The sequence below is a fragment of the Semicossyphus pulcher genome, unplaced genomic scaffold (genome assembly GCF_022749685.1).
Source record: "Semicossyphus pulcher isolate SPU_LCO1_2020_fin unplaced genomic scaffold, fSemPul1.0.p SCAF_8, whole genome shotgun sequence".
Taxonomy (NCBI): domain Eukaryota; kingdom Metazoa; phylum Chordata; class Actinopteri; order Labriformes; family Labridae; genus Semicossyphus; species Semicossyphus pulcher.
The window spans coordinates 17,482,181-17,505,077 of NW_027211759.1; the positions used below are offsets into that span (position 1 = coordinate 17,482,181).

At 44.3% G+C, this 22,897-nt stretch overlaps 1 protein-coding gene across 1 annotated transcript; it reads left to right on the forward strand.

Moving 5' to 3' along the window:
• The first annotated feature begins 2,575 nt into the window (after window positions 1-2,575).
• hgfb (hepatocyte growth factor b) lies at window positions 2,576-21,724 on the forward strand. The gene is made up of 18 exons (XM_069686174.1): window positions 2,576-2,696; window positions 4,194-4,353; window positions 4,613-4,725; window positions 5,288-5,402; window positions 7,003-7,151; window positions 8,534-8,654; window positions 9,623-9,741; window positions 12,307-12,472; window positions 12,571-12,695; window positions 13,479-13,578; window positions 14,736-14,866; window positions 16,623-16,652; window positions 17,167-17,272; window positions 18,770-18,844; window positions 19,069-19,218; window positions 19,311-19,417; window positions 19,830-19,972; window positions 20,450-21,724. The coding sequence occupies exons 1-18, from the start codon at window positions 2,648-2,650 to the stop codon at window positions 20,627-20,629; spliced, it is 2,139 nt and encodes a 712-aa protein (XP_069542275.1). The 5' UTR covers window positions 2,576-2,647; the 3' UTR covers window positions 20,630-21,724.
• The last annotated feature ends 1,173 nt before the right edge of the window (window positions 21,725-22,897 follow it).

The window sequence follows — 22,897 nt, forward strand, 5'->3', positions numbered from 1 at the left end:
GCATGCACTGACAACAGGAAGTGTGTGTTTGTTTAAAGGAGGATCTCTTGACACAGTATCTGTGTTTACAGCATCAAGGCCCACCACTGTCATCGCGAACCCCTACACACACAAACACACACAACCCCTTATTCTCATTAGAGTGAAATACCTGCTGTGTACTCTGATACTTCCTCCGTTAGAGTCCTTCTCCTTATCTCTCACAGACCACCACACAGTCCGTCCCCTATTCCCGCTATCCCGTCTTCCAATTTTCCATCCCACTCTGTCTCTCGAACATAAGGTCACATGATCTGGAGGAGAGGCTGGAGCGATTAGAGGTCGCAACGAGGTCCGACTAATTTGCTGCAGATGAAAACACACATGGACGCATATACGCATGCACAGGGGAATAAGAGTATACAACACGAGGCTCACTCAATGCACACAAACAAATCTACAGGAAGTCTATTAATACCCCACACACTCCACAAATATGCACTCAGACAGAGCAGCGTGGAGCACAGTGGAGCGTATTGTACCGTCCTGCTACAGTCAGTCCATTTCTCCCCTGTCTTATCCTCCATATCATCTCCATCTCCCACTGAACTTCCTCCCGTCATTACCAGCTGCATGGAGATATGAAGTTTCTGGCAATAACCAGCAGCAGATGTGAGCAGTTTTGAATGGTGACGGCACTCGTATGTGAGAGCGACGGGGCTACTGGCCGGGTCTCTCTGATTTCCATCTTCTTGCAGAAGCCGTTGCTCTCAGACACGGTGAAAAAACACCCACTGGATTCCTGCTGGGGGAGTCAGTAATGAGATTGTGGTGATGAGGGCTTTTTGTTGGTGAAGGTTATACAGTCATCTGCTGCTTGTTATGTATGAGAGTGCGTGTGTAGAGGGCAGGCAACAGAAAAAGAGCCTGCAATAGGCATTGAATGTATGTAGGTACAGAAAGTTTGAAGGAAGAAGAGGAGGAACACGGAGACGAAAGCTCCGCTCCAGTGAAAGTATCTGACTCATGCCTGATTGTTTATTATTGCGAGTGACTCTGTGGTCCTGTCAGGAAGCCGCAGCAGCATTACTCACTGAACCGGAGAGAATATAGAGATGGAGCCTGCCTCCTCCTGCATATTTATCCGTCTATTCCTCTGGGTTGTTTTTCACACATGGTGTGAGTTTCAAGAAACTACCGGGAATCCCCCACGACGCCTCGACTCCCAATCTGCACTGTGATAACTAATGTGCCTTCTATTTGTTTGTTAAATATCCCATCTCCTATCTGGCGCTGTCATCGCTGGAGATAGGGATGACACTCAGGAGATGGACCGGGGGTCCTCATCCACCCGCCACCAGTGAATTCACTGCTTATCTTAAAAGGGGGGGGGCTAGCATAAACATACTCCTCCTTTACATCCCCACTGAGTGCGTGCCGATGTGTTTCATCCTGCACAGTGGGCTGCTATAGCTAATTGAGGGAGAAGATACCGTGATTAAGCGGGATGCTGCTTTGTGTTTTTGTTTCGCACAGAATCAGCGGAACACAAACACTTGTTATTCATGTATTCGTCTTATTTTGAAAACCTAATGTTGTTTGTGTTGCATTAATGTAATGAAGACGGTCCGTTAGCAGAAGCTTGACTCAGGAAATACACAGATAGGTGCTCAGGGCGGAATGTGCAGATGCTTTAAATGTTTGTATGTTGAATCTCTGCTCTCATGTGAGGCAAAGGTTTGAGTGGTATTCATGGTGGGACATACAGGTGGGGGGTTAGACTCAAATACAGTAGGGATGCACGATATTGGATTTTTTGCCGATATCTGACATGCCGATGTTTTCCGACCCTTTCTGCCGATTTCAACACCGATATATTCGGCACGTTTTATCCACGTCATTGCAGAAAACATCAAGTCTCCCCTGCAGTGGAACAGATATCATGCCTACTCTTATTGCAGTGGCCCACTGGCAGACGCAGAAATAACATAATACAGTGCTTTTTAAAATGTACACACTCACTGGGCAATATAAGAAAACTACTTAAACTTAGGTTGTGTACAAAATGCCATATTTATTTGCAGGTAACATTTTCTTTTCTTGTGTAAAACCTTAATATATGTCAAGCTTTTAGCATTTAGGCAAAATTAAAGTGTTGTTTTATCAGTGGAAAATATCGGCAGAAAAATATGAATAATAATGACATATATCGGTAACATGCCGATAATATCGTGCAGCCCTAAAAGACAGTGAACTATAAAATGTTTTATAATAGGAGGTCCTGGTTATTAAGAACATGTGTTCAGAGGTAATAGCCCCAAGGACACACATTAACGATCACACACTGATAACACTGTCACCGCAGCTTTGGCAACATGATACGTCACATTAATGTCAATAAATATCACTTTACTTTACTGAAAACTGAACAGAGAGAAAGGAGGAGAGTGAGATAAAGAAAAAGGCGAGAGAGGGAGAGAGAGAGATAAAGTCATACACGCGCGCAGAGAGAGAGCGAGAGAGAGCGAGAGAGAGAGAGAGAAGTACTTAGAGAGGAGACGCATCCTCCGTGCAGTGGTGGAAGCAACATCTCCTGCTCGCAGTCCGGCTGAATAAGCAAACAGCGTTTTTCTAATTGTTACTCTAAGTGGTGTTTTGTGACGCAGCGATGTGGATTTATACGCTTCTTTTCCCACTCGTCGTCATTTCTGCCTCTGGTAAGTTTGACCAAAACATTTTTATAGCCTAACCGCTCGCTTTGCTCTGCTACGACTGCAGCTGGTGCTGAACGCAAAACAAGACTGTCAAACAGGAGTTAGAGTATATAGAGTATTATATTCTTATGTATGTAATATTCCGTCCATCCTCTGCTGTAACGGACTTTACGATCTCTAGGATGATATCTGCATCCTTGGTATATTCACATCTTATTCTGAAAGATTGAAGTGTAAGTGATTCTTAGTGTGAACACACTCATGAGAAGAGTTCTTAAGTTTTCCTGGACAACACGATCAGCCAATAGGAAGAGACAAACACGCTACTTTTATCACACTGGACGATCCAGCAGTGGCTCTTTATCTCATCTCTTCTTGCTGTCATGTAACCGCTGAGTGCCAGAGCGCATTACAGCGCACTGGGGCGCTTTAAGACATCTAAATTGATATATAAATTCAATGATAAAGCAACTAGATACAACCCTCTGTCCCGCAATCTGACCCGTATTAAAATCAAATTAGTGCTTCAGTCATCCTGCGCCGCTAACAGAGGGCGATTTTGCGCCTCATTGCGCCTGCAGGCACTCAGGCAGAGAAACTGCCGAGCCGGTGGACTCAAGTTGAGGATCGGACAAACATGATGCCTCTGCGCGCCCACATCCCCTCACAGCTAAACTCTGAGCCTCTGCTGCACGGTGTGTGTCTGCTTTTCAGCTTTTCAGGCACGTGTTCAACAGAAACGAAATGTTATTACGTTTTTTTTTCTGTTGGTAAAAGCTCTTGAGTTGACTGAAGTGCATATAGGCAGAGAGTTGAAATAAGTGGGAGGAGGAGTTTTCTGTCTAAATGTAAATGTCAGAACATGCCACTAACATGCTGACATGTGTGCTCAATGAGTGTGTGTGTGTGTGTGTGTGTGTGTGTGTGTGACAGCCTTGGTATCATTGGGTGCAGTGATGAATGACTGTGCATCCTATTAGGTCCTGTAGATTAATAACAGTTAAAGGAGACTAATTCACACATTGTAATGCTGCTACTCACTGTTCTGGGTCGAGCCGGGCTCATTAGCAGGTCATCAACAGCACTTTGCAGACCACAGAGAAGAGCTTTCTCGTGGATTTGGGTGCATATTTAATCCTCATTATGGTTCTAATTAAGCTTGCATCTAGGACATTACAAATAAAATGCAATTTAAATCCCTTTATTATGAAAAATAGAGCAGAAATGGAGTAAAAATAAAATCAAACAAACCGTAAAATATGCCTATTTAGGGATGAGAAAGTACCTATTATCATTATAGAGGCATGTAGGCCCTGTAGAGTCAGAGCAGGCATGTCATTAGACAGTCATAAAACCAGGATGTCTCTGATTCGACTCTCTCGTGTCCTGCTAACAGTTACCTCCAGCAAGTTTAAATTACAGTATACGCAGACGACTGTCAGCTAAACTCGTACGACGTACACTGAATGGTCACACACGTGTTATGTGATCGTGTTCCAGAGGGCAAGAGAAATGCACTCCAGGACTACCAGAAGACCGATGGCATGCGACTGCTCGTGGTGACCCCCGATCCCTCCCACCTGACCAAAAGCAGGAAGCTAAGCATGGCCAAGTGCGCTAGAGCCTGCAGCCGCAACAGGAGACTGCCCTTCACCTGCAGGTATGTGTCAGCCGCAAGGGCTTCTGTAACTTTCCCACACTATAAATGTCACTTAACAGAGAGTAAAGTGGCAGTTTGCAAGTTCCTTTCTGTAATTATGCTTCTCACAGGTAAAATATACAGCTGTCTGTCCTGTTTAGCCTGCCGCTAAATTGCTTTGCATGCTCGTTCTTGAGTGTTTGCCCCAAGATGTTGAAAGTAAAACTGACCATTATGTGCTTCACTTTCCCCTCATTGTCTCTTCCTTCTTATTCTCCAGAGCGTTCCTCTATGATCATAAAAACAGGAAATGCCAGTGGCTGTCGTTCGACAGGAACTCACCAGGAATTCAGAGCCAGGAGGACTTCAACTACCAACTCTATCAGAAGAAAGGTGCCCTCTGCTGTTTCATTTGTTCTCCCATCAGCTGATACTGATGTGGTGTCTCCCCCTGTCACCACCTGAGACACCCACATAGCCTCACTTCCAGTCAGCATTGAGGCTTTAGCGGCCTCGTTGTTTGGTTTAAAGCATGCAGAAGGATTTTATGTCTCTATAAAAGCCTGTTTTCAGAGTGATTGCAGCTTTGTAATGATAGCATCCCTCAACAGGAAGACGAGGAAGGGCAGGACATTTGTCGTGTTTACTGTGTCGCAGCACATTATGGCCCATTTTCTGTCATTACGTGGTGTTTGTTTAAACGATGGAAACCCCCACCCCGCTGACCGCAACAGCGAACATGCGAGCCGCGCAGCCTCTTTTACTGGATCCAAATGTTTCGCAGAAGATTAGGAAAACAGATTTGTGCTTTTGGCTGTGTCACGTCCTTGTTAAGCACAGCTTTGCAGACGATCATCTCCGTCTGTCTGTTTTATTCATCATCCCTACCTGCTCTGTGTGGACAATTTGTAGTCTTAGAGTCTCCTCACCCTCCCTCTTTCCGGCTCTCTTTCAGACTACGTTCGGGAGTGCATTGTGGGTACAGGTCAGAGCTACAGGGGGCGGAGGTCGGCGACGGTGAGCGGGATCCTGTGCCAGGCGTGGGCCTCGCCTTTCCCTCACGAACACAAGTAAGACTCACCACAATGTCAAACAAAGTTGTGTTAAAGCTGCTTCTTACTGTTGTGGTGCAATTAGCTCTTAGCTAGAGGCTAGCCTGTGTGTGTATATGAGTATGATATATTAGGGGTTGATTAGCCTCCCGGGAGCGGTCATTCATCACAACTGACCTCGTTGTAGCGCTTTACAGAGTCACACATCATTTCCTGCTGTGGCCCTACTGTTTATCTAGGTGTGTGTGCGTGCATGTGCGCATGCATCTGTGTGTGTTTAGCTGGGATTAGGATCATATCTAATATGCAGCCTCTGGTTAAGCTGTAGGTATCCCCCATGTAAGCTTCCCTGATAAAGCTCTTGTTGCAATGCGCAGGCGTGCCGTCGGATACAGTGTAGCTCCCAGTAGCAAAATTAACCAATAATTGGAGTTTAAAAAGAAAAGATTTAAAGGAAGCAATGCTTTCTGAAGGATTATAAAAGTTGGATTAGCCTTTATGTTTAGTAATGCCTGTTAAGCAACAAGATAACTGCGTGCATCCTTTGAAGAAATGTGTCATAATCAGTCGGCTGTGAACGTACGTTATCTCAAGGGCAAAAAATGGCATCATTATTTGGAAAACATGACACACTTTAATCCACTGTTAATAAGAAAGCATCGAATTAAAGGTTCTCAAAGGTTTAAAACAGCATCTTATCTTCATCACCAATACTACACTCAAAAAAGGGACAAAGTTGATCATGTTACAGCTTTTAACAACCATCCTTGAACATGACACACACCGTATCTCAGACCTTTATTGTCTCTAAATCTCACTCTACCTCCTTCATCCTCCACTCCCCGTCACTTTCGAGGTATTAAATGACTCTTTGTAGTTCTGTTGTTGCCGCGGCAGACGAATCAGAGGGCGGTGCATGTTTGTACTTCCAGTGAACCAGCTTTATCAGACTGTTATTAACATGTCTGTAAATCACGTCATTAAACCCAGGCGCTTTGTATGTTTTATCAGGCGGCTTGCAGGCATGGGAAACTCTGACACACACATGCACACACACGAGAACAAATTGCATTTTTATCAGTGGAAGGTTTCTTCTCATGTCTGTACCTGTCATTACCCACTTTCACCAAAAGTCTCCTTCAGGACTTTATCTTTTCATCATCATGTGGAAAAACACAGTTTGAGTCAAAGACAGCGCTGCAGGTCTATCATCCTGACTGACGACCGGAGCCATGTGCGCGCCTGATGTCGAAGATATGAGTCATTTGTCAGTGTTTACACGACATTCAGCCTCATGGAAAAATAACATTGCTCCAACTCATTAACCTGCGTTCTCGCATTAAAAACATCATGTCACTGATGGTTTGATTCGTTAGATTTGCCATCAATTACCTTCACTCCTGCTGATTCTCGCTGATCATGTCGACAGGCAGGTTTTAGAGTACAGCAGCAGCTCTCTGCGTAGGTGATTCGTCATCCTGCCAGAGATAAAAGACAACACAAACTGTGGCCTTGGGTGTTTTTCAAAAAAAGGTTGCTCTGCATGCTAGCTGAAGCATTTGGCAGCCAGTCTCGGTACATGTGTTTGTTTGTGTAACTGCGCCTCTGCTCCTGACAGATTCACGTCCAAGAGGTTCAGGAAGAAGGACCTCAGGGAAAACTACTGTCGCAACCCGGACAACTCCACTGTCGGCCCGTGGTGCTTCACCACCGACCCCCGACCCCACCTCAGACACCAGGAGTGTGGCATACCTCAGTGTTCACAGGGTAGGCTTCCCATACACATACAAATGTCTGAATCCATCTAAGCGGACATTTATCTTAAAATAAAGCTCATTTCGAATTGCAAATTGCCTCTCCGATTGCGGTTTGATAGTCTGAAATGAGCTGCGGCAAATTACGCAATCACACAGCGCTTTGGACGAAGCAACACTGGCTGTGCTCCACATCTGTGTGGGTAAATATGTGTGTGTGTGGGGCACAGGTTTTCTGTATTTGCCGAGGCCAGCTGCAGCTGTTTCCAGGTGTGTGGTTCAGTTTATGCTGTCGGCTCTCATTCCATCAGGATCTGGGTTTGTAAAATGGTTTGAACCTAAAGAGGCAGGAATGTTGGGGAATATTTATCCCCTGTCGTCTCCTATAGATAAACTGTTAGCTGTTTCATTCATCCCCGTGGCACACATAGAAGGAAGCTGTTGAGTTATTGATCTGTTCGAGTAAAACTTTCCCAGCCGTGTTTCTGCCTTTATTTTACATCACGCACACATTACTGTCAGGCGCTGATGTCTCCCTGTAGAGGCGGATGATAAGGACCCCTGTTATCTAACCCCCGGGGGATTCATGCTGTCAGACGGACTGTTTCCTCTGCATGTATGACCCTGCATCAGGTTAATCAGGACTCAGGCTGTGGTTCAATAACACAGGATGGGAATTGTTCTCGCTCTCACACTCACATATGTTGTTTCATCAGGTTATCGCAAGTTGTGACAGAGTTGATGACTTGTTATTATGATAGAAAGTCTTTCAGAAGAAAATAACCAGAGGGGTTTTCTCCAGGAATTAGCCGCTCCTAATAGGAAACACACACACGGACACGCAAACATGGCGTGGGCAGACACACATGCAGCCGGCGGTTTTAAAATGTGCTCTGTCATGACAACAGCGGACTCATAAACATCTGGATCTAATCCACATGTTCTCTGTTGTTTACACTAGACTGTGCGTACTTCTCAACAAATGGTGCCCTCTCTACATCAAAGAGATCCGTCGGTTCATTAGCGCGTCGCGTTATATTCGCGACACATGAGCGTATCGTTTAAAGTCTCCACGTAAGGGAGAACCATCATGTCTTTATGAGGGCTTTTATTGTGAAATGTTGCATAATGGTTTCGGGCAGAATATCAGGGCCTTTAATGCATTAAAGTGGGAGATCAAGTGTATTGCTTTGTAAAAAGCCACAGTCATTCTTTTAAAACTATTGTGATTTATCGACGTTTTGTTTTCCCATTCAAAATGATGGAGATTGTTATTCTGTGTGTGGTAAAACTAATGAGTCACTGTTACAGCGAAGAAAGGGGACTGACTTTATGTGTGAGTATTAGTTTCTCTTTGCTTATGCGTGTGTGTGCATGTGTGTCATTTGTGCGTAGTTGAGTGTATGACCTGTAATGGGGAAGATTACAGAGGACCCATGGACCACACAGAAAGTGGAAAGGAATGCCAGCGCTGGGACCTGGACGGACCACACAAACACCTGTACTACCCCAAGAGGTATAACACACACTCTGCATGCATCTGCATCACACTTTATTGCACGTGCTTTATCATCATTTAGCCCACACACGCAGATATATGTAGTTTGATAGCAAAATGCATGAGAGCGCTTCATGTAAAATGAGTTCGTCAAGTACAGTTGTGGTGCGCTAACCCTGCAGATGAAGCGATTTGGAGGCAGCCTGCCTCTCCCTGAAGGAATGCCATCACAATCCAGAGCGTAATTGTGCGATTTTAGCAGCACTTTGCTTTGGAAAACTCTTCATTCTGACTTAATTGGCCCAAATTCCTTTAAGCTCTCAGTAGATTACAAAGCAGACTCGTGTCCAGCCGTGAGATAAGCTTATACCTATTTAAGGAGGGCTATACATTTTAGCCTGCATTAGCATTCTTCCGTTTGTGCACGTCCGTGCATGTGAGCGCTCCAGTCCGTCGTATGGCAGGTGGTCCGGATTAGCGGGGACTCGTTAACACATCCTTAATCATCCCAGTGTTTGTGTAAATGAGGTCCCAGACTGCTCGTAGCACTAATGTAACGAGAGGGTCCCACGGCCTGATGCTGCTCGCCTGGAGGCTGCAGCCCTGGAGGGATGAGGGATTTTTGGGGATGACTTACTGAAGAACACCTGTAGTCGTGCTGCCTATTATCTCCCTCACTCCCCCGGGCGCTGAGCAGATTCGCAGATGGGGTTCTTGTTGCACCATTCCAGTTGTTAATGCCTCTGTTGCATGCGATGGTGAATTATTCTCCACTTCTACCGTGTTCTCCGAGGACTGGGAGGAAAAACGGAAACACGTTTCTCTTTTATTCCCCTCATGACTGAACGAATGATGCGACATTGAGTGTTTTCTGCCACTTTTACTTAACATCTAGTCGGGGAGATATGCTAAGGGCCGTGCAACAGTGTGAAATTCCTTTCACTCATTTATCTTCTAAGATGGTTTTTCTGCATGGTTTGTATTAGGTACCCCGACAAGGGCCTTGATGACAACTATTGTCGGAACCCCGACGGACGCCACAGACCCTGGTGCTTCACCACGGACCCAAACACACCCTGGGAGTACTGCGACATCAAAGTTTGTGGTGAGCATGCATGCATATTTGTTTGCGTGTGTGGTTGAATGCATTAGCATTCGTCAGCATGTTAAGTTGAACTCTAAGTATGTTTTTGTGTGGGTGTGTTTGTGTTACGTACAAGCCCATGAAGTGTAACTGACTGCACCACTTCCTGTACTCACCACTCCTCTCCCGATCACTGGCCCATGCTATGGAATACACACACACAAACGTTTACACACCAACACAGAGGTCCCCCCCTTTGGTTTGGCTCTCTGTTATGTCTTCTCTAATAGCCAGAATGTTTATTTTCCCCCTACGCCACTGGCCTGCTGTTTATTGTTCTATGCCAGCTCTCATGTGCCGGAGTCAAGCTGCACAGGGCTCTTTGACTGCTCCACATTAACCTCCTGTTACACACACAGACACAACACCAGGGTCATACAAGCAGATTGCTTTGATTACACCTCTAACGTGTGATGGATGCGTAAGAGCTAGGTGTTAGCGCTACATCTGTTTTTGTGTGTCTATACACTTGTAGTAAAGCAGCAGATACTGTACGCACTTAGCTGACCTATAATCAGGGATGAGTCAGTGAGACAGCCACCGTGGTCCTCGAGAACATAAAACAGAGAGCGCACTGGTGTTATTGTTGGGCTCAGCTTCTCTCCTCTGAGTGTAAGACTGGCCTGTTTGCCTGCTACAATAATCAGCAGTCCTGGCACCATGTTTACTAGATGGCACTCCTCCATGTGGACCCTGTGATTCACTGTTCCCCCCTGGTTTTTTCCCCACTAAAAACGGTCTCCCACCCCGCACTGTCTCCGTCTCTCTCTCTCTCTCTCTCTCTCTCTCAAACCGTCTGTGATACAGGAGTTTGTTGGGAACGGACCGAGTTTACGACCCAGTTAGTCTTAATCAAAACAAGGCGGAGAGGGGAGAGCAGGAGACAGGGAGACAACGTGTTCTTTTGTCGAGGCCTGCTCTTTTGTTTACTGTCACAACTAGTGCACGTCTATTTATAGGCTTATTGTATTGACAGAAAATGTCTGTTTCAGAGTGTTGACGGACTGCAGATTGCCACGAGGTTAGATACAACCACACACAATGTTCAGGCTAATGAACTTTACTGATTTGGGCATAATGAGTCGCCCTCCTGCTTTATGAAAACAGTCGAGCTGATAAAATTGCCTGCCTTGTTTTTTGGCCACATCAGCCCGAGCCAGCCATTCTGTGACGGCAGGTGGCAAAGATATTGAGGCAAACAAACATAATGTCCCAACCCCCTTTTACACTACAAAGTGCTAAATCCTTTGCTGTTCATTATTATCTATAACCAACAACCACATTATAACCAGTAAAGGGGAAACTGGCAACACTCTGTGGGTGGGGACACACTGGAATTTTCAGGGCAATTACATTGGGCATCACTCCTGATGTCTGTTAGAGCCCGGAGCATTGGGCGTTGATAGTCTGGAAATGAAATCCTGCAACATGAGATTTTTAAGACTAGAATTGGGACCTCTGCATTCTGTGTGTGAGTGGGAGAAATGATAAAAGAAGAAATGGAAATCAGATATCAGAAATATTATATTTATCCCTGGTGAGAAATTGGTGAACGCAATGTGCCATGCATGAGTGTTATATTCTGCTTTATCAAGGTTTCAGTGTCGTGTAACAGTTTATCTGAGGTTTGCCTCGCTTGTCTGTGAAGGTTCTCAGTCATCCCGGTCAGGGTAACTCTATGCTTCATCCAAAAGGGCAATTGGACTTGGTTGAAGTTCTTGAAGACGTCTCACCTCTCATCCGAAAGGCGTCATCAGTTCTAAACTGACCTAGTTGACGGAGCTAGAACTACAGAGGCCTACAGAGGCTTATAGTGCTAGTGCCATCCACCACTCAGTTTGGAACTGAAGAAGGTTTTTGGATGAGAGGTGAGACGTCTTCAAGAACTTCAACCAAGTCCAGTTACGCTTTTGGATAAAGCTCAGATTCCCCTCGCTTCTACTTCTGATGCTCTCTGCAGTTTATAGTCCTTATTTCCCAAGTCTCCATCCGCCATTTCAACCAAATTTGGAATTTATCTGAGTCTCTTCAATCATTTGTTAAAAGTCTGACTGGGAAGTTGGAGGTTGCCTGCTGTGAGAAAACAGTCAAATATAATGCTACCAGTTGTCATCAGTATCATTGTTCAATATTTGTAAATAAGTAATGTATTAAGAATAATCCTTGCTTAACACGTTATCTATCGGCTTTAGCCTGAATCAGCTTTTAAATGTTTGTTTTTAATCACAGTTTAAGCCTTGTTCTAATTTTATCAGTATTTCGCAGGTGCTTCAAGGGTTATTGAGTGGGTGTGTTTGAGAAGAGCAAATGTGGAAATATAAACTTGTTTTTTGGATGATACTGAAACATCTTTCATAGTTCATCCATAACACCACACAATCCATACCCTTAACTACTATTCCTGTACATTGAAATACCCTGTACTATTTCTTTAATCCAAGCCAATCACACAGATCTGTGACTGAGTACTCTATAAACATTCTCCATGTTACTAGCACATCTTAATCCATTGTCGCTCTCTCACAGAAACGCCTCCCAAGAGTAATGTGGTGGAAACGACTGAGTGTTACCAGGGCAGAGGAGATGGTTACAGGGGGACGGTAGACGTGATGCCCACCGGACTCACCTGCCAACGCTGGGACTCCCAGTATCCTCACAACCACACATTCATACCTGAAGCCTACCCCTGCAAGTGAGTCACAGTCTTGCTTAAAACCATCCACACACTCACCCACCTGCTTGCACTTATATCCGAGCAGATTACAGGATGACTTTCTCTGTGTTTTCCAGAGACCTGAGAGAAAACTACTGTCGGAATCCAGATGGCCAAGAATTCCCTTGGTGCTTCACTACGGACCCAAGAGTCCGCACAATGTTTTGCACCAACATCCTTCAGTGCGGCATCCCTGTCAGTGGTGAGAGACTCAACGGCTCTATTTAACACTCAAAACAGCAAGGGAACAGCCGATTTACCCTTCGTCTGAAGCAGAAATACTATGCATTTTAATATTTTGTGGACAGCTGAGTTCACATGAGACCCTGTAACCACACATATTGGCTTGTAACCACGCTTCTTCATCCCTGAGGAGATCTGTAGCCTTATGAGACTGTGGGAAGGACTGACCACCAGGCCTCACATTAACGATCTCTGACAGCAGCTCAACGTCAGCGACCGTCAGGTCTCAATGGACAGGGGAAGACGGAGTGGAGGGATTAGTGCTGGATGGGATTCTTTCTGGGGTAGCATAAGATTTTGACGGGAAAGATGTAGATCTATGGCTGAGTACACAAATGCAGATTTCCCCAGGGTATGTCTTTGAGATTACATGGACTTGCATTGGGATTAAAAACCCTCTCTGAGGTCGTTTTGTGGTCTACCCTCGAGAGTTGAATATGTTCCCACATAGAAATGAGATGCAGGGTGACAGACAGCTTCAAAATCTTATTTATGTGTTTTTCGAAGGACACTTCTTGCTGCCTATTGAAGATCCCACCACAAAAGCTTGGGAACTACTTATTTTTGCTTTGTTTTGTCTGCATAACAATAGTGTAAGGCAAAGAATGCATACACTATTGTTGAGATGATGCAGGCTTTAAAGGCTTAGTAATAGAGTAGTGTTTTTTTGCAGTCTGTTCATGCAGAGATGAAGTACGTGTCTAGGATGTCTGTCTCATTGTGTTTCCTGTTTTTTTTCCAGTTACAGACTGCTATGAAGGCTTTGGGGAGAATTACCAAGGAGAGCAGTCAAGGACTAGATTAAACCTGCCCTGTGCTCCCTGGAGAGACCACAGCAACAGGTCAGCCCACTTGTTCCTGCTACTTTCTAACCTAATAACTTTCCCAAACTCTACCGTGATGTACAAAACAGACCTATGCCATCAATAACCTGCAGACACGGGGCTCTGCCTAACATAGAGATGTCGCACGGCTCTAGTAACCCGTCAGAGAGAGTCGAAGAGGTTTTTAAGAGCTGAACGGGATCAAAGGACACGACTAATAAAGACAAATATGCAAATTTCACAGGTTTCAACAGGAGAAAGAATGCTTGAGGAATTATTTCTTTGTGTTACAAGCTTGTTTAGCCGCAGCGTGCAGGGGGGGGATGTGTCAAGAACCATGTGTGCGAACCTGAGCTGAGTTGTTAGTGCGAGGAGGCGCCCTATTATTGACCTCTAGTTAAGTCTTATTGTTGTTAGCGTATGAAGTCCGGCCTCTTGTTCCTCAGAGCAGAAAACGGCTCCTGCGGGTGCCGTGACTCGCCTCTCCAGCATCTCCTAATGGCTGGAGAAGTGTTTCCCTGAAGATGACCTAACTCAGCAGGAATGACTCCCAGTGATAACTTGGCTGGGGGATATGCACTTCACTCCTCACCTTTGACCCCAAACTTCTTCTTTGGAGGAACACTTCAAAGCCAATCAGCTGCACCGCTTGGCTCCTGCCCAGGGGACAAAGGTCAGGGTTAGGGAGTCACAGGCTGTTTTGCTAGCTGCTAGAAATACAGCTCACAAAAACACAGACTTAAAAACTCTGGATTGCTTTGATTTGGTACCCAGCGTCCCTCCTCCTATGTCTCCCTTACAATTCTCTACCTCGCTGGTCGATAAATTCAGTGTGGGAAAGAATTCTGTCAGCGGTTTAAAATCCTTATGAGAATCCCCTCATGTGTGGGATATGTCTGCATGAGCACATATAAGAAATGTGCGTGTAGGTGGGTGCATACTGTCTCGGTGAGTAATTTCTCTGCAGATCACCTTATCTAGTCCACAGAGACGGAGCCTACACAGCTGTGCAGTTTGATTGTCCGGATCTTATCTGAGTAAATTAGTTCAGCTTAATAGTTATGAATCACAGGCGAGTACGTTTGGCTTTCATCAGCAGCCAAAATGTTTCCTTAAAGGGGAAGTAATGTGTCCTTTGGTTTTATTGGTTCCTTTGTGTTTGTGTGTTTGTCCAGTGGCGAGAGGGGCATGCTGTTGGCTGGCCTGGAGGGAAACTACTGCAGAAACCCTGATAAGGACAAACACGGTCCCTGGTGTTACTCCAACAACTCTGCCATTCCCTGGGACTACTGCAATGTCAAACCATGTGAGTGCATGCTTCAACAATGCACACAATCACATATAGGGCAGCACACAGCGAGGGAAAACAATGCGTGCAACAGTGTGAAATTGAAAGTTTGTCATACTTGTTGATCTCAGACAGAGCCAGTGTGGGTTTGTTTGCAGTCTGTCTGGTGGTGTGTCTTACTTCCACACACAGACACACATTTTATTTGCAGTGTGTAGATCTGTCTACACTCGCAGGTCAGTGTGTGTCAGGGGAGATTCACAACTCATCCGGAAGACAGGGAAGGGCTCCTTCTAACTATTCCCACATGGAGCTAGAGAGTGTGTGTGTGTGTGTGTGCGCGTCTGTTTCTTCTGTCATGATTCTGTGCTGGTGGCGTTGTGTTTATATCAAACTGTGTCCACAGCTAATCTGGCCCAAAAATGTTTATTTAATACAAAATGTGCATGCCTTTAACCAGTGTTGTGACCAAGTGCTCAAGTCCCAAGTAAGTCGCAAGTCATTTGGTCCAAGTCTCAAGCAAGTCTCAAGTTATTTCAAATCAAGTCACCGGTTATGTCAAGTCAAGTCCTTAGTTAAGGCAAGTCAAGTCCCGAGTCAAGTCACTTTTTTTCCACCCAAGATCCAGCACTCTTACCTGTAGTATCCGGTCTGTATAAAGAGAACAGACAAGGTGTTAGTGGCTCGTCTAATAATGATATTATTGTCCAATTTATGTAACCTGTTAAAAGGTATGACAATGATCTGTATGATGATACAGATGATTGTATCTGTATTATCTTGGCACAGACGCAGCCATGATGATGGTTTGGTCTGAGGCCGTATTGAGTAGTAATGAGTACGACTGATGAGGCTTCTCTTTGGGGAAAAAACATCAGTGCAGCGGGGGGTCATCCAATCATGACAATCACACACTGGGGAGCTTTTTGAGTCGTCCGATCATGATTCCCAGTTTGCGCTGCGTACATACTTGATAGTTAGACAGAAACTTTGAATTACAACATTTTATATTTAACAACCAACATTCAAACTTATGAACACACTCAAGTAATCTGAGTCATCATGCCTCCAGTCAAGTCCAAGTCAAGTGTCAAGTCATTTATTTTTTGTCAAGTCAAGTCGCAAGTCATCAAAACAGTGACTCGAGTCCAAGTCACCAAGTCTCAAGTCCACATCTCTGCCTTTAACAGACCATGTGTTTTTAGGATGTTTAGCCTATATACTACATATTACTTGTACTTCACATCACAGGTAGACATGTTTCTGTGCTTTAGAATTTTCTTTCTGTTATGCAAGTTTCATTCATGTTGTAAAACAATGCAGTGCAGTCATGGAAAGTGCTTAAACATGCAAGAACAATGTGATGCTGAATTAATGATTTTCACTATGATGGAGTACAAAACATATGCAGATTGTAAGAGCTGACTTATTGTCATATTTTTAGGAAATAATAGAAATGCTAGTGGGAGCTGGTTTAGCTCAGTTGGTAAGGCAGGCGCCGTGGTTCGACCGTGACCTCTGCCCTTTGTTGTATGTACTCCCCACTCTCTCCTCCCCACATTTCCTGTCTATCTTCAGCTGTACTATCAATAAAAGCTAAAGGCTAAACATCTCTTAGCCTTGAAATATAGGAATAGTTGATTGCACACTGTTAAGCTTTAATTTTGAAAACGGTTCATCTAGCATGAAATTTAAACCCCTGTGTGGGGCGGCCTCTTACCCTGGATCTGTAAACATCCACTCAACCCGTGTTCCTCTCTCCCCGTCTCTGCAGGTGATGCTTCCCAGAACACCATCCCCCTAGGTGAGTGTCACTGTCTGTCTGTCAGACCATCTGTGTCTCCGAGCGGTGGCGTTTGCAGGACCTGATTTAGCCCTTTTTATCTCCAGCTATTATGTTACATGATGCAGGATGTCGTTATGCAAAGGTGGCATCTGTTTTTGTGTATATACATTAGAGGTGTCTGTGTGTATTCCTCTGCACATTATAACTCAAACTCAGAGGATGAACCCCTTCATCACTTTACATAAAGAGTTCAAATGACACCCATGTGATACATAAACATTTTCAATAAGCACCTAAATTAATTGCCTCGTCAGTATAACTGCCCATGTTTTATATATACTGTGATGGTGATTATAGCGGATCATTAGGCAGCTCAAGTGCCTCTTGTATTGCGACTGGGTAAACAATAACTCTCTATTAAATACAGTATATCTCTGCCTGTGAATGCGTATTTACGTCTTACATTAAATGTACATTGCTGGAAATTACATATTTAAAATGTGTGTGTGTGTGTGTGCTTCTGCATGTCCAGGTGAGATGTCCTCTGTGGGCTGTTTTGTCCATAAGAGAACCAGGATTGTTGGAGGAGGTCCTGTGGGGATATCAGACGGCAGCTGGATGGTCAGCATACAGAAAGGGTACGATGGTGCATTTAAAATTCTACACATTTTTCATTTTCCACTGAAGAAGAACAGTAGACCATCCTGCCATGAATTCATAAAAGTTTCAGGGTTTTTGTTCTTTTTTTGTTATAGTGAAGAATTCACCTACTATACGCAATGACCCATGCATGCAAACATTTAAGACAACTTGATGGCTGTTTGTATTGTTTGACGTATAGTAATAGTAGTCTTGAGGCCGAACATTTATAGGTCATCAGCAGCTCAATAGAGAGATATGAGTCATCTCATTTTTAGGGGAAAATTGGAGTTTTCCAAAGTCCAAATTCACAGTTTCATTTTAGGTTAGTTTGGAAATTCTTTAAACTCTCCTTTCTCGGGTGTCGGTTTAGCTCAGCGGTTAAATCACGCGTCCCATGCAATGACTGTATATATAGATGGACGATGCGTCTCCAACTACTCTCCATGTACAAAGTCGAATCCAAAATACCCCCTGTGACGGGCGCTGCCATTTTCTGATGGTGACGTCATTTGGAGCCAGAGCTGCGCTGTAGAGATCAGCGGATGGAGCCGCTGTAGCATCTTCTCCTAACCAGAACACACACTTAACTTACCGGAATAAAAAACAGCAAGGATCCCGCACGTCTGCGTTTAACAGCAGAACAGCTTCTTGTGTTGGTCTGAAGCAGACATTCACAGATACGTAAACTTCACTGACTGTAGTGATTGTTTTAGTTACTCTCCGCTTGCCGATCCTCCTCTATTCTGCTTATCTGGAACAGATCGGATGCAGGAGCCGTATTTGTCAACAGCGCTGTCAATCATCATTTTTACAGAATCAAATAACTAATTAAAAATAAACTTGTCACCAACACTTGGACGTAAATGAGCATGATAAAAACTAACTATAATGACAGAAACCATGTTTGAAACCGTGTATTTTGATTTTATAGTTTGACTCATGTCCCATCTGTTAACATGGAGGAGGCGGGCTTTATGACCTATACTGCAGCCAGTCAGCAGGGGGCGATAGAGAGGTTTTGGCTTCACTTTTAGGGAGCTGTCATGTCGTCCATCTTTGTATACAGTCTATGGTCCCACACATAGAGGCTACAGGCCTCGATGCGGCAGCCCCAGGTTTGCCTCCAACTCTCGGCCATTTGCCGCGTGTCGTCCCCACTCTCTCCTCCTCTGTTTCTGACACGATCTACTGTCCTCCCTCGAAATAAAGGCATAAAAAATAATCTTAAAAAAAACATCAAATGACTTTCTAAATGTTAAACACAGCTTGCACTTCTTCCACTGTGCAGTTAGAGATGTAATCCAGGCCATTTTGTGTAATGGTTCTCCTATTGTTGTTTCATTGTACTACTGTATGGCCATCTGCTCATTTCATATATTTTCAGGGAACAACTGTACTCCTGTGAATTACCAATGTACAGCTCCGGTACTTCTCAGTTCATGATGTCTTTGATTAGTCTCTGATGTGTCATGTGTGTTTTGCCCTCTCCGCAGGTCGACGCACTGGTGCGGGGGTTCACTAATAAGAGAGGAGTGGGTGCTCACAGACAGACAGTGCTTCTCCTCATGGTTAGTTTATTACTCGCTGTCTGCTAATGTCATTCCTTTCCCTTTCCCAAAACTTTATGTTCTTTTATACCCTCAGTGTATTAACTGGAAGATTTATGTTTCAAGTTTTTCCCTTGTTTGAAGCTTAACTCTCTCTGCAGTCGTCCTGATCAGTCTGGGTTTGTAGAGAGAAATACGAGTGGAACATTTTATTAAGTTTTAACTCTCATCTCGTGCCTCTTCAGCGTTCCAGACCTCAGCGAGTATCGGGTGTGGCTGGGAGTCTCGGATATTGGAGAGAGTGCTCCTGACTGGTCGAAGAGACAGGAAGTCAGCATCGCTCATGTGATATGTGGCCCTGAGGGCTCCAGTTTAGCCCTCATCAGGCTGTCTAAGTGAGTAGCTGGAAAAGTAATCCAGATGACATTTGTATATATTTGTGTATGTGCTTGATGTTAATGATGCTTTTTTCATTACATCTGTCCAGGCCGGCCTTCCCTGCAGACAACGTCCATACGATCCAGCTGCCTGTGGCTGGGTGCTCCATCCCAGAAGGAACAATGTGTAAAATGTACGGCTGGGGAGAAACCAAAGGTACTGATATTCTATATTCTACATCCCCTTCAGCTTGTATATTCATAGCGTCCCTCCAGGTTTGTGATATATTGCATTTATATTACATTTCCCCTGCAGCAGCCCTGAATTAATCTGTGTATTACTTCTTAAAGCGAAATAAGGTGGAGGTGCAATGCATATCGTAACACAGCCCTGTCCTAAATAATAGGTTGCTCTTGCTAAGGTCATGATTTTCCCAACTGTGCTGCTAGTTGGGTGGCTTGATAGAATGACAGGATCAGGGAAGATTGATATTTTTAATAAAAGTTCCCTCCCTCTTAAAAAGTAGATCACGCAGAAAAACGTAGGAATTCCGCAGACTAACGGACGCACTTGTTTCGTATATGCTACAAAAACAGAAGCAATAAAGTGCTACCTTTGACTCTTCCAGGCACCGGGCACGACGACGTACTGAAGGAGGTAAACCTGCCCATTGTCAATAATGAGAGGTGTAGAGAGATGCACAGAGGGAGCCTCCACATCACCAACACCAAGATCTGTGCAGGAGGCAAGAGGAACGAGGGAGTGTGTGAGGTAAGCTGTTACTTGTTCATATTCTCTTCCTAATGAGGTGTTGTAGCATTCAAACAAGAAGTAACAGTTTAAGCGCTGAGAATAAACACTCGCACGGCACGTTCAGTCCTTGTTGGTAAATAAGAAGTGGGCTTTAGACCTCTGGATAAAGTTATTGTTCCCGGGGTGAATTCATGAGAGCATTAGCGCCTTGGTTCAACCCTCCCTCACATCCCAAACACATGTTCTTTGAATCCGCGGGCTTAGTATTCAGTCAGTTGAAAATGGAGCAGCTGGAGACTGTTTCACTACATTTCATCAGCGATCAAAGCCTCGTGTTTGTGGTTTCTAGCTTTGGAAGAAAGCTGTCCATGTTCGCAAATAGTGGTGGTGCTGTCTGAGAAACGCTGTCTTTTAACCGAGGCATGAATGTAAACAGTGGAGGATTTCAGAGCCATTTCAGCAAGAAAAATGTGCTAACTATTTCTCCATTCGCAGAGGGATTACGGTGGCCCTCTCGTGTGTCAGGATGGCGAAATCAGGGTTATCGTGGGAGTCAGCGTCCACGGCCGAGGCTGCGCTCGAGCCAACCAGCCTGGCATCTTCATCAACGTGCCCTTCTACACGCAGTGGATCTACAAGGTCTTCAAGTATTACCCCAACCCTGTGGTCGTCTAGAGACTCAAAGAGAAGAAAGCAGACCAAGGGGACTAAACAAAACTAGAGAATCTACTTCTGTAAATCTAGCAGTGCACTCAGGACACCTGGTTTCTATGTTGTTCATGCCTACGTAGTCCATGGATCAATAGGAATCTGATTTAAGGATCTATTCCGAATTGATGTCGGGCTGGAAATGCTGTGATTTACGATTTTACACATCAAAATCAGACACCACAGCGATTCTGAGCATCATTCATGGTAGTTATGAAGGGAAAAGTTGATACTGTTCATGACGTAGGTATAGGAAATGAACTGATGAAGTACTGAAAGGTTAAAGAAGGGACTCTTTAAAAGTTGAATGTAACAGTAACGAAGAAGGATATCTTTGGTTGAGTTGGGAGCAAACAAGGCAAACAAACATTTCATCCATTTTTCATGATTTTCTTTTTGGTAGCAAACCCACCCGAGTGGTATGCGTGCATGTGAATACTCTTGATTCCTGGCATTACTTGAACGTTTTCGAACACCAAAGTGCAGTGGTTCAGCAGCTCCCTCTGTAGAGTACATCAATGGGCCACTTAGAAAAAACTATCCAGTGGTAGGGCAATGTTAAGGGCACTCTTAACCGAGCTCCAAGTATCTCCAAGTGCTTTGGTAAAGTGGTCCTTACTGTACATAGTATTTTAATGAGTGTGTTTGTGACACTCGCTGAGTTGGGTCTTATAGATCTATGACGAGAGACGTGAATGTCGTGTTAGGCGGAATAATGATGTACAGTGTGTAATCATTTCAGCTTTTTAGTTTCATTATGTCGTCTGCGGTGTGGAAACACCAAATCTAAACTCCATTTTCAGTATTTTATTGTTCTGAAAAAGCCACTGTGTGTATATAATGAACATACTCTTTGCATTCTGTGTAGATGAAAGGAATGTATAGCTGGTAAAGCCTTAAAGGATCTGAAAAAAGCCGAAAATGTAACATTACAAAACCGAATATTTCCTTAAACCCACGTTTTTATTGAGTGTTCGTGCATCTGTTTTTGAACGGTTTTCTGCAGCAGTGTCGGTATGCAAAAACACAACTGCAGAAGTGTGTGTGTGTGTGTGTGTGTGTGTGTGTGTGTGTGTGTGTGTTGGAGCGCGAGCTGAATGAATTATCCTCTCCCTACACTCAGACCTTGGCAGACATCCAGTTCCAATCCACTCTGGATATTAGCGTCACAAAAGTCTGTCACTTCAAACTTTGTCATGGAAAAGAAGAGACGGTCCCTGTAACGGCAGCGTCTGTAATGATGCTCCGCTAAGATGACTGAACGGCCCTTGAAACAAATTAACACATTCTCTTTAGTAGTGTAAATGATTGAGATGGCTTTTTATTATAACTTCATTATGTTTGAGTGAGTGTGTGCGTGTGTGTGAGCGCTGAAAGATGCTGCAAGCTGCTATAATCTACAGGTTGTACAGTACTGTCTTAAGTCTCTGTATTATGTACATTCACTATAATGTCATCTTATCCAATATGCTAAATGTTAAACCCATTTCCAGCAATTATTTGAAATGTTTCATGATGTCTGTCACTATATTAAATGTTCTTTTTTAATCTACGAGCTTCATCTTTATTCTTCTTCTTAATGTCACTTTTTTTTTATGGTCCCATCAGGGCGTCGTGAATGCAAATGTAGTCCCTGTCCTCGTGCCTGCTGTATAATTAAATCAAGGCTGTTGTGTCGTCCTACCAGAAGATGGCACCACAGCAGCACAGAGACCATAAAGATGTCTTGGTAATCTTACTAATCTCTCTCTAACACACACACACACACACACACACATCTATAGTCCCATCCCTCACACACATACCTGCACACGCCGACACATTTTAGCCTTGTAGCTGTCCTCGATTGAATTCAGTAACAGAATGGCAGCGTTCTCGAGCACCCAACTGTATTTAGAGTGTAAGAGAAAGGGAGTGAAACATAGATATGTGGGGGGAAAAATGTGTGTGTGTGTGTGTGTGTAGGGGTGATTGAGAAACAGAGAGAGTGAAGGTGAAAGCGTGCAGGAAAAGCGTGCACACAGAGCTGGAGATTAATTGTGATTCCATTGATGCTGTATTAAGGAACTTATGGAGCAAGCAGAAAATACACAGGCATCGACATTTTCTGTTGCCATGCACGCTGTGCGCGTTGATGCTGACACATGCGTACAGTACACACACACACACATAGAGCGCTCTATGATAACAGCTACTGTAGAGGCATCAAAGGGAGATGAAGTGTAAGGCGTTTGC